The following is a 15,653-nucleotide window of genomic DNA, read 5'->3' as shown; positions in this document are numbered from 1 at the left end:
ACACTTTAGCACTACCCCTTTATATGCAGCTGATTATCAGTGTCAGAGGAGGCAAAATAGGCCTAGAGTATCATCTAGTTATTGCCATATATCAGTTTAGACAGGGTGCACTTTTCAGTGTATGCTTCATTCTTCCTCATCCAAACATACTGCTGTTCTAAAGGCATGAACAGAACAGAATACTGAACCAAAACCGTATGAAACGAGTGACAATAGGCTTGGCAGTTATTTCAATGGAGCAACGGAACAAAACCAAAACTTTTTGGGCCTCCTGACCAGTGGTTATGTCTGGAGGATGAAGAATGAAGAATACCCTGGATTGTGCACCATGTTTAAAGTGAAGCATGGCCATGGCCAGGTGATGCTCTAGGTCTATTTTGCTTCCTCTGGTACTGATAATCAGCTGCTAAGCCTAACCCTGCATAGGAATCCTTGAAGAAAACCTCATACTGTCCATAGAAACCAATATAGATGTATAGTGAGTAAACTGAAGTTTATTGTTTAGAAATGGGCTTGTATTTCTCAGGAAAGCTACCACAGCTGACGTCTGACTGCCTATAATGGTAGCACTGGATTTTAACAATGAAATGTGTGCTTTTATCACTGCAAAAGACACTTGTTGTGAAGGGTGCCAATACTTGAGACCATGCAGTGTTCACTTCCCGCAGCATTTTGGTGATATTTTGGGTTGAATTTGGGGAATCCAATTGTTGTTGCAGTTGTGCAGCTATTGAAAATATCCTGGTTTGGTTATTTCATCAAAAAACCTTCAAAAGTGTGCGAATTTTGCTCAAAAATCAACACTTCCGGAGGGGTACCAATACTTTTGGCCATGACTGTATGTGTAATATAGTAATTCATCTTTCAGAACTTGTCCCCAGTGGCTCTATCTAGGCCTTCTAGTCAGTATATATATATCTATGATATCTAGTCAGTATATATAGTCAGTATATATATATATATCTATGATGTTTAGTCAGTTTATATATCTATGATATCTAGTCAGTATATATATCTATGATATCTAGTCAGTATATAAATCTATGATATCTAGTCAGTGTATATATATCTATGATGTCTAGTCAGTATATATATCTATGATGTCTAGTCAGTATATATATATATATATATATATATCTCAGTATATATATATATCTATGATATCTAGTCAGTATATATATCTATGATGTCGATGATATCTAGTCAGTATATATATATATATATATATATATATATATATATATATATATCTATGATATCTAGTCAGTATATATATCTATGGGGGAATGTAAACAACAATGGCTACCACCACAGTGAACTCCCTGGGTAGGTAATATGGTCTTAAACTAACTGCTAAAAGTTCAATGTCCTTGTTGCATATCTGTTCTTTGATAGTAGCGTGCAGTGGCGTCACTAGGCTGTTTTATCCGGGGCTAAAGCCCCGGATAATATGGTAAAAACAACAACAAAAAATTCAACTTTCCGACGGTCCTTGAACGCCCCTCGTTTACGACAACAGAGCAACAGGTGAGTCAGTACACTTCAGCAGTCGGACTCAGTGTTTACAACAGGTTAGTAGTGAGCACAAGCTCTAGATTTCACTGTGTTTATTATATGTCAGTAATACAAATGTCTGTAAACGTTTTGAAAACCTTACTTATGGTAAATGTATATAATGTAAATATATATAATTTATTGTAAATGTACATGAACTTTGTCTGCTGTTAGAATGTTAGCTAGCTATCTAACATTTGTGACTGTAGTAACGTTATCAGAGACTGAGAGAGGCTCAGAGCCTGCTACTATATTTATTATTTTCATCTGTAGTCTACATGACTGCTTTGTACATGAAAGTTAATGATAATAATATGACTATATGATGACATGAAGATATGATATGAAATTTAAAGAATAACAGTTAGAAATATTTGTTAATAAATTATTCTCATGACAACAGAGAATGAGCCCGGCGGCTGAAGTGTACCGACTCATTTATTTCTGTTAACAGAGAATTCAACAACAATAATATGTCACAAAGAAGGATTTCAACGTTTTTGGCTCCCAAGGTGGTTGGCAGCCAAAGAGGTAATGGGAATGGAAGGGATTCTTGTTTAACACTTTAAGCATCTAATGGCACATCTTTCATTTTCAGGTGTGATAGCAGATTTGGATGCAATTAGTCAATCAATCAATTAAGAACTGGAAAAGGGCCTTGGATAGCTACCGAGAGCATGAGGCAAGCGCTGTCCACAAGTCGTCTGTCCTGGCCTGGAAGAATTACAGAGCTACGCTAACAGAAGGCGATGCTGTCCACCAAATGAATGTGAGGAATTCTGGTCAGATGAGTGAAAGGAGAGAATACCTGAGGCACATTGTGGCTGTCACTAGCCTTTTAGGGAAACAAGGCATTGCTTTCCGTGGTCATGATGAAACCGATTGCTCCCTGAATCGGGGGAACTTTTTAGAAGTTATGAAGCTCCTTGAAACCTTTGACCCCTTCCTCCAAAACTACCAGGCCCCATCTCATTCAACCTATCTCCTGCCTCGCAGAACAGTATGATCGAATGTTGTGCTGATGAAGTGACTGCAACCATAGTCAAAGAGATCAAGGAATCGAAAATGTATGCAGTGATGGCTGATGAGGCAAGAGATGGCCACGTTGAACAGCTTGCTGTTTATGTGCGCTATGTTACAGCTGACGGCAGTCAAAGAGCGCCTCCTTGAACTTGTCAACCTTAAGGGATTTAATGCACAGTCAATCACTGATTAAATTGAACTATTAGAGTCAGTATTAGAAGTATTAGAGTCAAATGGCCTTAATGACCTCCTGTGTGTCACTCAAGCTTACGATGGAGCGTCCGTTATGAGTGGTTCAGTCCATGGAGTTGTGAAACATCCAGAAGCCATGTACATACACTGCTATGCTCATGAGCTGAACTTTGTTCTCTGCCACACGTGTAGGGCTGTTCCAGAAGCCAGTGACCTGTTTGAAACATTGGAGAGTGTTTACTGTTTCTTCAGTGTATCCATTGTTAACCATCAGAAATTCTCTGATGTCCAGATGCTCCTGGGCTTGAAGAAAAGTGAACTTGTCCAGCTGTCTAAAACCCGATGGGCATGTCAGGTGAAGTCAGTGAGAACGATGCTGGACAATCTGCAAGCTGTTTTAAAGTGCCTGGACGAGAGTGCAACACCTTTGGCAGTCGGACTACTGTCAAAACTGTCCAGGTTTTCCAATGTTTACATGCTGGTCATGTTCAGGAGTATGCTGTCAACTATAGAGGGGCTGCACGTTTACCTTCAGAAGGATTCTGTGGACTTGGCCCAAGCAACACTCTTCAAAGATGCAGTCCTTGAAACACTGAAATCAATGCAAACTGATGAAATGGTAGACAAGCTTTACAATGAAGCAAGGCCATCTGTGATGCCAACAACATATCTGAGAGTCACAGTGGTCGCACTGTGCCCACCTTGGGCACAAGGGCTCACCTGGGCACAGAAGACCAGCTGAAACATAGTCTGTTGTATCCATGTCTTGACCGTATGGTAACTGAGCTAAACAGCAGATTTTCTGATGTGGGGGCAGAGCTAATGCAAGGCATGCAAGCTTGCAACCCAGCGGCCGATGATTTCCTCTCTGAGGATTCCCCAGACCTCATTGCGACGCATTACAAAATTTCATTGAAAAAAGAGGAGATCCTGGGTTATATGTGCCCCTCTAACACAAAAGCCGGCCCATCCCGGCCCCCCCATTAAAACTGGTCTAGAACCGCCACTGCCAAGCTGTCTTGACAATACAGCAGTTGCACGTGTTAGCGGTCATTCAGTGTACTGCACCGTGTCCACATCTGGCTGAGGAGAACCATGGGCCAGGACAGGCTACATCATTTGGCTATTATGGGAGTCGAGAAGGATGCGCTTTGTGGCTTAGATCATGGTGAAGTCATTGACTGGTTCGCCCAAGTCAGACCAAGGAGGTACCCACTGATGCTTAAAGGACAAAGGCCCAAAGAAAGGAGTAACAAACTGTCAGATAACAACAGGGAATGAAGAAAGGCAAGTGCAGAGTGAAAGTAAAAAGTTAAGTCCAAACAAGAAATGAACAAAGAAAGACAATACATGTGGAGTTAACAGTTAATCAGTTAATAAGAAATCAAGAAAAATATGTAAAGAATACATACATGACTGTGTAACTCATTAAACAGTCATTAAATAGTTCACTTTTGCTGAATGTTGACTGTTGGTGTGTTTGTGAATGAGGCACTTTTGTTTTTGGGCAAAGGGAAGTTTGTGAAAATTGGTATTTTTACCATTGGTATATTGGTATTGGTATATTATATTTTATATTTACTGGTGACCATGGAATGCATGAATTAAATTCAGTCTAGAAATGATGAAATTATTCTAGTCACTAATGGTAGTTACTTATTTGTTGGATGTCCCGTGTGCTTTACACTAGAAAGAACTAGAAATGGGGATTCCAGGGGCATCTCAAAATAAAGTAGCCTAGTCCTTCTAGAAATAGAATAACCAGGTAAGTTTTACCACCTCAAGTACCACAGAAACCTAGAAACGCCCCTGACCCTCACACCCCCTACCCACAGTACACGTCCGTCGACGGATCTCATTGACTTTACATGGGACGCTCCCGAAATGCATTGTGGGTCCGTCCGTCAAATAGGCTCTGTCTCTTGCGTCCAAAAGTTGAGAAAAGTTTAACTTTTCAGGCAGCGACGGATCCGTTACCCAATCAGATCACGTTATACGCAGATCGTGTTTTACCCCATGCGTCGGACACGCCCACTCTCTTCCGTCGACGGACGTGTACAGTGGGCAAGAGGCGTTAGTAAGCCTAGTTACACATTTGCATTGAAAGGGACTGATATATCAACTTTTCTCATTGTCATGTGTGCAAAATGCTTTTCAGAGCGAGGGAAGCACTTTTTGACCAACAATGTGTTTCTGACCTTGGAATGTGAATTGTGCTCAAAGCTAATGTGCTTCACTTCCAATTGGTGGTATGTGGCTTATACAACCCTTTGTAAGCTTAGTTACACGTTTGCATTGAAAGGGACCGATATTTCAACTTTTTAAATTTTCATGTGTGTAAAATGCTTTTCAGAGCAAGAGAAGCACTTTTTGACCAACAATGTGTTTCTGACCTTAACATGTGAATTGTGCTCTTCAATTGCTAAGTGACAATTGATGATGCGTTGCCCTTGCAGGCTGAAATAAAGAATAGCAAAACACGTTTAGTTGGCCCACTTAAAGGGCATAATAGATCCAGACAGTTGCTGGGGGAAGCAAAGCAGTATAAAGAGTCTTGGGGACCAGCAGGAGGTTCCTAGCCTGCTCCTACCAGACTCGTACTTCATTTCATTGAAGGGAAATGAAAATTGAGCGGAAGTACGTAGGCGGTGCCAGGCTAGGAGGTTCCATGAAATGGATCTAAATGTTAATGTTATAAATCCATTTAACAGGCCGTACAGACAGGTGCAGTTGGCCTGGAAATGTTTTGCAGGTGTCTTGGTAGCAGTACACAATGAGCTTTGTTGCAGGCAATTAGTGGACGGATAATTGTTTCTCCCGTCTATGGTCAATGCAAGTGGTTGTGGGGCACTGCACTATTCTCTATACTCTTTCCACCAAGATGATTAATTGCTTTTTGCGTTTTCTTATGCGCTCCTTTCTCCTGAAATTCTTATTTCAGGAGTGAAATCCCTCGTGACTGAAGAGGTGGGATTTGCTATTTGAAAGTCGTAGGAAAGTTTGGCCAGAATGAATGGTCAAAGTATGTCCCAGGGTGATTAAGTTCAATATGTTATTACAAATCTTGAATATACATATACAGGACGCGGTGGCGGCCTGGCAGTTATCTATCGTAGCGATCTGGAGCTATCCCTGCAACCATTACCTGAACTGTTTTCATTTGAATGCCTTGCATTTAAATCAAAGTCCCTTTCCCCTGTGCTGTTCCTCCTCATTTACCGACCACCAAAACCAAACCCATCATTTATCACTGAGATGTCAAATCTTTTCACCACTTTCTGCACATCCTCTGCTGATGTTATAATTTTAGGTGATATGAACATCCATGTTGACACCCCCTCCTCCCCTTTTGCAGCTGAATTTCTTCAACTACTGGTCTGTTTTAATTTAAATCAACTTGTTGATGTCCCCACGCACACCAGGGGGCACACCTTGGACCTTGGATCATTACAAACTCTGCCCTTCTCACCAACCTGCAGGTGTATGACCTCGGTGTGTCTGATCACAAGGCCATTTCTATGGATCTGAAATCCCCATCCAGCCTCTCCAAGCAAAAGCGGAATATCTGTTTCAGAAACCTAAATAACATAAACCCAGAACTCTTGGCAGCAGACTTTCAACATCTTTCCACACACTTTTCATCAGCCGACGAAGCAGTGGACTACTACAACAGCCATCTGAGCAGCCTCCTGGACCTCCATGCCCCTGTTAAAACCAGAACAGTCACCTTCACCCGCTCAGCTCCCTGGTTCACAGATGGGCTTCGCAAGATGAAGGCAGCAGGGCGGGTCCATGAGCGGCGCTTCAAAGCCTCTGCCCTCACTGTCCCACAAACAAATTTACCGGGAGCAACAACAAAAATATGCACAGTCCCTCAAAGATGCAAGGTCACAGTTTTACTCCGATGCCATCAGAAACAGTCCAGGAAATTCCAAGCAGCTTTTTTCCACTGTCAATCACCTTCTCAAACCACAACCCCCCCCCCCCACTTACTGCCACCACAGAAGAGCAGTGCAATAAATTCATGGACTTTTTCACATCAAAAATTGCACATATTCGCTCTGCCCTTTCTGGTCCTCCCACCCTAACTGTTCCTCCAACATATACTGTCTCGCAACCCCTAAACTGCTTTCCTGAGGTATCATCAGAAGAGGTGCAGAACATCATCAGGAAGATGAAATCCTCCACCTGTCCCCTGGACCCTCTCCCAACCTCCCTGGTGAAAACCCATATCACTGTCCTAACCCCCCTGATCACCGCTGTGATAAATCACTCCCTCCAAACTGGCCACATTCCCCCTGCCTTAAAAAATGCCATAATCAGACCACTGCTCAAAAAACCCACTCTTGATCCAGAAGTCCTATCCAACTACAGGCCCATCTCAAATCTCCCTTTCATATCAAAAGTACTTGAAAAAGCAGTTGCCACCCACCTTCAGGACCACCTCAAACACAATAACCTCTTTGAAAAATTCCAGTCCGGTTTCCGCTCCACCCACAGCACAGAGACTGCCCTCGTCAGAGTCACAAACGACCTTCTCATATCATCTGATGGTGGCTCTCCCTCCCTCCTCGTCCTCCTGGACCTGTCTGCTGCATTTCATACTGTCGATCATGACATTCTTTTAAACCGGCTCCACCGTACCATTGGACTAAATGACACTGCTCTCAGTTGGTTCAAATCATACCTCACAAACCGGACAGAATACATCTCCCTGGGTCACTCCAAATCAAATCCACACACAGTCACCTGCGGTGTCCCCCAGGGGTCAGTCCTTGGCCCCCTCCTCTTCATCCTCTACCTCACCTCCCCTGGCCAAATAATCAGCCGTCACAAAATTTCATTCCACTGCTATGCTGATGATACACAGCTATATATAAATGCCACAGCTGCAACCCCATCCTCACAATCATCCCCATCAAACTCACCACCTGTCTGGAGGAGATAAAGGTATGGATGGAGCACAACTTCCTCCAACTAAACAGCTCCAAAACCGAAGCCATACTGATTGGCACTCCTCACCAGGCCAAATCTTCATCCATAACCAGCATCACCTTTTCTGGCTCCAACATCCCCCTCTCAACAACAGTCACAAATCTTGGTATAAAAATGGACTCCCAACTCACTTTTGAAGCCCATATAAATCACCTCTGCAAGACCTCCTTCTACCACCTCCGTAACATTTCCAAACTCCGCTCCATTCTCTCCCTCTCAGATGCTGAAAAGCTGGTTCATGCCTTTATCTCCTCCAGACTGGACTACTGTAACGCACTTCTCATTGGGATCCCTAGCAAGAGTCTGCAGAGGCTTCAGTACATCCAAAACTGCAGCTAGGATCCTGATGAGAGTGCGGAAATATGAGCACAGTACCCCCATTCTCCACTCACTCCACTGGCTTCCCGTCTCCTCCAGGATTGAGTACAAGGTTTCCCTCCTCACTCACCAATGCATCCATGGACATGCCCCCCCCACCTCAAAGAAATTATAAACCCACAAAACACAACACGCTCCCTCCGCTCAACCCACTCAAACCTCCTCCACATACCCAGAACCAGACTCAGGACCATGGGAGACAGGACCTTCTGTGCAGCTGCCCCACGTCTGTGGAATGCCCTCCCTGATTCCTTGAGTGCACCACAATCCACTAATCCACTGACTGTTTTAAAAAAGGTCTTAAGACATTTCTTTTTAGCAAAGCTTTTGGTCCCCCTTAGATGTTTGTTTTTAAAACCTTTTATTTTTCCTTTTTCCTTAAACTGCTCATCTTTTGTTTTTAACTTGTAGCACTTTGAGATCTATGATGAAAAGTGCATTATAAATAAAATGTATTATATACGCCTCCATGTTCATTGGTTCTAGCATCAGTTATACACAATGTCTGGTACACCTTTGAAGTGATAGGATATTATCATGATATTATCATAATATCCATGATCATATAATATCCATGATAATATAATATTATCATGCCTTTTGTTAGACCGGACACTGCAGCGTGACACGATTAGTGAGTTGGCTAGTTTGTTTATTAGTTTGCTAGTCATTGTATAATAAAGTACACATTTTATTTGTGCATAAATGTGCAAAAAATTACTTAAGTAATATGATTTTGATTTTAATTCTCCTTCCCATTATTTGGGGAATCCTGAATCCATGAAAAAGGAGGATTCTGTAAAAAAAAAAAAAAGGAAAAGAAAACTTATGAAATATCAGGGTTATAACATACATAATGTTCCAGTGTTCTGGACATATTATTGTGCCTGCACCATTTGTTTGATATGTTGATGTTAACAGATACAAATATACACAAATGCAATAATACCTGGTAAAGTGTCTACATTATAAACATTACTAGTACTGTGGATTGCTTATTCTATCATAAATAAAATAAAAACACATAGGTAACTAACATACCAGAGGGGTATTCCATCAACCAAGCTAAGCGCAAAGTCAGGCTTATTTCGCTTAGCCTGGCTTCTTTCAGCTAGAGTTGCGTTCCATTAACGTGACTTAAGGGAATCTCCGCTAAGTAACCATGGCCACTTATCGGCCAAACTAACCTGGTCGGTAGCAGGCTAACTGTCAGGCTAACTTGAGCGGTGTTTCAGAGAAATTCATCTGTCAGCAACAATTGTACCATCAGAAGCTTCTGCCAAGCCTAGTCCTCACGATTTTGTCATAAATGTACATATATGAAGTACAAACAACGTATATTTTCACTAAGGGTCTAAGATTAAATGATGCAAGTAAAATAATTAAATGAATTGCTTTTTTCAACACATTTTTATACAAATCTATATTATAACGAAATCAGGAATCAGCGGTTGGGTGAATGGTCTAGCACTTACCCGAGTTCGCGTCCAGAGAATTTCATAGTATTCTTGGCGTTGGCTTAATTTTGTAATTACTTTTATTAATTTGATTAATTCCCTAATTAAGAATATTCAAAGAAATGGAAAATAAATGTCATGATAAGTTATTTGATTTCTCTAGTAATCCTTCCTATATTACAAATTTCGTGGGGATTGAACCCCGGACGACTGGGTGCAAGTCCGACACGTTAACTCGAGACCATCTCCCTGATTACAAATCTATGGTCAATATTAAATTAAAATATGTTATGCTTAATACTACTTATGCATTCAACCCTGACCCCCTAACCCTGTTTGTATTAATGGTTACGGTGTTCCCTTTTTGAGTTATTATATGCTTGTACTCCTCATAGACCTCCACAAGCAGCTTCTGTTCGCTGCTGGAAAAGATCCCGCTCGGTCCTTTTCGGACATTTGATCCATGATTCGATATTCACGGTTATGGGCTGGTTACATATCTCGTGAACGCGCGTAATCCAGGATAACGTTAGCCTGGCTTGAACTAACCTGAGCAAGGCGCAGCTGAACTGCGTTGATGGAACGGCTTTAGCCTCAAGTGGAAGTTGGCACTAGTTCTAACCAGGCTTAATCAACTAAGCGCCGCTTTCGTTCGCGACTTTGATGGAATACCCCTCTGGACATACCATCCAAGATTAAGGAAACAACATATTGGTAAATTACAGTTAAGATAAGTTATTATACGATAGAAAATAAATGAATACAAAATTGTAATAAAAGATAAATTGTATCTGCCTGCAAAGGAAAGATTGTTCGACCTATTAATGAACAAACAAATGAGTAAACAAGTAAAATACATAAATAACATCTCTGAGTAATTGGACACCATCTACTGTGGCGTCTGAGGAAGTGGTTCTGTTGTGTTCTCCGTCCTCAGGACCTGAAGACGTGGACCACCCTGACGATGTACTGCCGGTCCTCAGGACCTGAAGACGTGGACCACCCTGACGATGTACTGCCTGTCCTCAGGACCTGAAGACGTGGACCACCCTGACGATGTACTGCCTGTCCTCAGGACCTGAAGATGTGGACCACCCTGACGATGTACTGCCTGTCCTCAGGACCTGAAGACGTGGACCACCCTGACGATGTACTGCCTGTCCTCAGGACCTGAAGATGTGGACCACCCTGACGATGTACTGCCTGTCCTCAGGACCTGAAGACGTGGACCACCCTGACGATGTACTGCCTGCAGATGGGACACTCGCTCATGCGCTTGCCGCACCTGCTGCAGGTGACCATGTGTCCGCACTCCAGCAACACACAGTCCACGGGGTAGTCCATGCAGATCCGGCACAGGTCCTCGTCCGGCTTGGTGGCTGCGGCCGATTCTGAGGACACAGAGAGAGGCTCAGGTGAGGATGAGGACAGAGAGAGAGGCTCAGGTGAGGATGAGGACAGAGAGAGAGGCTCAGGTGAGGATGAGGACAGAGAGAGAGGCTCAGGTGAGGATGAGGACAGAGAGAGAGGCTCAGGTGAGGATGAGGACAGAGAGGCTCAGGTGAGGATGAGGACAGAGAGAGGCTCAGGTGAGGATGAGGACAGAGAGGCTCAGGTGAGGATGAGGACAGAGAGGCTCAGGTGAGGATGAGGACAGAGAGGCTCAGGTGAGGATGAGGACAGAGAGAGGCTCAGGTGAGGATGAGGACAGAGAGGCTCAGGTGAGGATGAGGACACTGGGATGAAACATCAAGAATGGCCGCCTACTGTTTCTTTTTATTTTCATCTTGTTCTCATTGGCAGGATCAGACTGCACACTCCAGCCCTATTTGTGAGGCGATTATAACATGGCAGACAAGCTTTCGGTGTTGCAGGCGATTGTGAACGTCGGATGGTCAGCTCGGGCTGTGGTGGCCGTGTTGTGGTCATAATCAGAAGCGTGGCGTCCAACATTAGGACTAGGATGTTTGAATATTTTGGACTGTCCTTGCATTGTCCGGTAATTCCTGTGACGTACAGCCTGACGAGGTTAAATTCAATACTGAACTGATCCCAGATGAACCACATCATGATGATTTGACCATCGTGAAAAACAGAAAGGTTGTGTAGTCTAACCCTGGCATTAGTTAGTGGACCACAAGCAGTAAACCATCACCTCACCAACTGGTATGAGGCCTCACTTTGACAGCTCTCAGTTGAACCGTGTACAGTTTGAAGAGGTTGTCTTTGTGGTAGTCCCTTATTGGCTGTAGGCTTTGGTTGGAACCCATTGGAAGCCACTTCTGTGCTCTGTGTACAACAGTGCTAGGCAGCAGTAGCAGCAGTAGGACTGATGACCCATCAGAGACAACGCAGCCCCTCACCTTCATTACGGACTTCGTCATAGAGGCGGGTGACGCGCTCCATCAGCTCCCACTTCTCACAGCAGCCCATAAAGTTGACAAAGTTGCGCGACAGGATTTCCTTGAGCTGACGGACGCTGAGACCCTCGATGTCCTCCACGCAGCTCAGGTCCGAGAGGGAGGCGGTCCGGGCCTCCGCGGGCAGGGCCTCATCAGGGTCCCACGCCTGCTGGAACCGGAAACAGAGCACATTGGACGGGTTCACACTAGACTGTTTACACATCACGCTCTTCTAATGGGTGGTGAGTTGACGATGCAGAGAGGTGGTTTTCCCCATAACCAAAGGTAACAACCATGGTAAAGACCTTGAAACAATCCTCTTCAAGGAGTCAATATCTAACCTGTATTCCCCAACTCCGTATCAACTTAATCAACTCTAAACGTACGATCATTACCTCAATGTTCTCTTCACCTTCCTCTTCATCCTCCCCTGCCTCCTCTTCCTCATCATCGTCTTCCTCCTCTTCCTCCTCCTCTTCTCTCTCATTGTTCTCCTCCACCTCAGCCTCACTTATATTGTTATCACCAACATCCTCCTCAGCCACCCTATCATCACCATCACCATCACCTCCCTCTGCCTCCCCTTCATCAGCATCACCCTCATCCTCCTCATCCTCCTCCTCATCCTCCTCCTCCTCATCTTCGTCCTCTTCATCGTCGTCGTCATCATCATCCTCTCCGTCGTTGTCGTCCGAGGACGTTGGAGGCGTGTCCTGGGTCTGGGGGGCGGCTCCGTTTGTAGCTCCATTGGGTGCTGTGCTACAACCGCCGCTAACGCTACCGCCGCCGGCACCGCCACCAGGGGCCTGCTGGTCCAGGACCAGCTGGTCCAGGACCAGCTCCACCAGCTCCTCCTTCTCACGGCATCTGTCCGTCCGCACCTCGTGCAGGTGGAGGTAGTCCCGGAGCTCCCGCACCTGGAGGAGAGGAGAGGGCTCCATTAGAGAACAGAACAAGGACCCAGAGTTTCACCTGGAGGAGAGGAGAGGGCTCCGTTAGAGAACAGAACAAGGACCCAGAGTTTCACCTGGAGGAGAGGAGAGGGCTCCGTTAGAGAACAGAACAAGGACCCAGAGTTTCACCTGAAGGAGAGGAGAGGGCTTCGTTAGAGAACAGAACAAGGACCCAGAGTTTCACACCTGGAGGAGAGGAGAGGGCTTCGTTAGAGAACAGAACAAGGACCCAGAGTTTGCCAAACGGTGAAAACCCACGTTCCCAGGCCGCGCTGAGCCCAGGATCGAACGCTCCCAAGGATGACCAGACTTACAGACGACATGGGAGCAGCAAACCAGGCGTCATGTGGTGAGATGAGGGTGTCCACGGCCCGGGGCGGGGGGGGGGGGGGGGGCGTACCTTGAGCCTCATCAGCTGTGTGCGGTTGAAGAGAGTGCCGTGGAAGCGCCGACAGGTCCAGCAGAGGCGGGGGTGGCGGGCCTCAGGCTCCACCGAGCAGCGGCCACAGAAGTTCTTCTTGCAATCCGCGCAGACATGCTGTGGCACAAGACGGGACAGAACCACGGTGAGCACACACACACACACACAACCCTGGGCTCTGGGGCTCCTAGGTCAGTGTTGGCAACCAAAGGGGCGACTGGTGGGGGGTCCTTCCTTACCTTGTGGGTGAGAGAGTCAAAATGGCTACCACAAGCCTTACACAAATGAGTGGGACAGGTCAGGGGGAGACTGAGACCCAGATTTGTGCAGGCCTGTTGCCAGGAGGGGCGGTTCTCTTCCACCGTGACAGAGGGAGTCAGAAGAGGCCAGCGGTCAGACGTCCTCCTGCCTGCAGAGGAGCGCAGCGTTAGGGCGGCCCAGTGGCCTTCATCATACTCTTGTCAATCCCTTTCTATATTGGTCCAAAAAACCCAACTAACCCGTTACTTATAACAAGTCCTGTTATTATGGGTTTGAATTATGCAAGGTTTGTTGACGTTTACATCTGTGAATATTAATTTGAATTTAATGATTTGGCCTAGTTTAAATTAACTTTTCGTAGCGTCATTAAACATTGATCAAATTCCATGATACACAAATACAAGGCGATAGCAGCAGTACATGTGATCAAGAAATATGAACTAGGGCCTTTTGGAACACTGTAGAACGACAAAACATTTTACATATTTATACAAGACAGCAGACAGGAGTTGTGATAAAAAAATAAGGCAGTGGAAAACAAAAATGATGCGGATATAACGGGTGCAGCAGCGTTCTGCATCAAGTGTAACAATCAGAAATGGAGTTCATTCTTAAAAGAAGGATTCAGAAACCGGACCGGATCAGCCAGAGAGAACCGCGGCCGTCAGCGGTTAAACAGGACCGGCCTCTGGTTCACATCTGGATGGAGATGGTGGCGCCCATGCAATAGTTCAAGCATTTAAAAGCAATGGATCTAGAACCTTCCACAGTTCCCCTGTCCGTTTTGACGTTCAAGTCCTTCCGTTGGTTATACCAGCCCTGCAGCGTTTGGACTGCAGGACGACCAGCGTCACTCGATCAGCCGGTCTGGTCTGAGACGCGCTTTACCTTACCTGCCTGACTGGAAGCATTTCCCTTCTGCAACAATCGTGCTTGTAGAAAGATATATTGGTTGAATCGTAAAAGATAAACGAATGTGTTTGCAGGTTATATCCAGTGTGTCAGGGTGCATCGTAGCCCGTCGACTGGTTTCTGTACATCCAGTCAGTGGAGAGACGCGTCGACGCGGATGGCTTCCCGGTCTGCGCGTGCGCGGAAGTCCACTCACCGACTGGTTCTTTAAATGATGCACGTTCACCGCCACGCTAACTGACTGGTTTCTTTAATTGATCCACGTTGTAATTCACCACACTTGCTGACTGGTTTCATTAGATGATCCACGCTGTTTATCACCACTCCGTGTGCAGGACTCGTGGCTTTACAGCTGATTTATAAGTCCACTCGCTTTCTTCATCCATTCTCTTAGAAGCGCGTTGCATTTGAGCATCTCATCCACATTGCATTATGGTATGTCAAATATAATAAACAATATGTCACTCTCGTGCATGACGTTATAATAGTGTTAATTAATAACACACATAACTTATCATTGAGACTGTGTGTTTTACATGTTCTGATGCAATAGACCAAATGTTTATATTGTGGCGACGCGCACAATTGAACACACACTTCGCACGGAACACAGCACAACCAACACACATACATACATGACATTCTCGATAACGGTGCGACACGAAGAACACAACATGATAACAGCACTACACTCCAACAACCCTAACCCATTAATCCCACTTAACTTAACACTCTTAAATCACTCCAACAAATACGATGGGAACGTCTATTCAACTGCAATAGCGAATTCCCATGATCCCCTGCACGGAACCCGAACAGGCGTCCACGGCAGTGGTCGCCACACAGCTCCCCCCTGAGGGGTCAGTCGTCTCCGACGACCCCCTCACCCGACACATAGTCCCTCAAGTGTTCGGGGGCCCGGCGGCGCCGGGTAGGCCGCTGGATCCCCCCGGGAGTGGCAACCGCGGGGCCAATGGCCCCGTCAGGGGAGTTGGCAGGGGCCGGGGGGCCCCCTGGGGAACCACTGGTCGTTCCGCCCCCCTCCTCCTCAGCAACAACTGGGGCGAGGGGGCGGTACGGCGAGAGCCTGTCCCGGTGCAGCACC

The 15,653-nt window shown here is 45.4% G+C and overlaps 1 protein-coding gene and 1 pseudogene across 2 annotated transcripts; one reads left to right on the top strand and one right to left on the bottom strand.

Moving 5' to 3' along the window:
* The first annotated feature begins 2,170 nt into the window (after window positions 1–2,170).
* Window positions 2,171–10,773, top strand: LOC311354410 (zinc finger MYM-type protein 1-like; annotated as a pseudogene). Its single transcript has 3 exons — window positions 2,171–3,388; window positions 10,537–10,611; window positions 10,675–10,773. The product of its transcript is annotated as a zinc finger MYM-type protein 1-like (transcript).
* Window positions 10,774–10,808: 35 nt separating this feature from the next.
* LOC311354409 (E3 ubiquitin-protein ligase rififylin-like) lies at window positions 10,809–14,547 on the bottom strand (the record flags this gene model as incomplete). The annotated part of the gene is made up of 5 exons (XM_084474223.1): window positions 10,809–10,990; window positions 11,963–12,170; window positions 12,778–12,918; window positions 13,355–13,492; window positions 14,530–14,547. The coding sequence occupies 5 exons, from the start codon at window positions 14,545–14,547 to the stop codon at window positions 10,809–10,811; spliced, it is 687 nt and encodes a 228-aa protein (XP_084330349.1).
* Between the last annotated feature and the right edge of the window lie 1,106 nt (window positions 14,548–15,653).

This window comes from Micromesistius poutassou (assembly GCF_964030765.1).
Source record: "Micromesistius poutassou genome assembly, chromosome: 10".
Classification (NCBI taxonomy): domain Eukaryota; kingdom Metazoa; phylum Chordata; class Actinopteri; order Gadiformes; family Gadidae; genus Micromesistius; species Micromesistius poutassou.
This window is presented reverse-complemented; position numbering and strand designations above follow the sequence as displayed.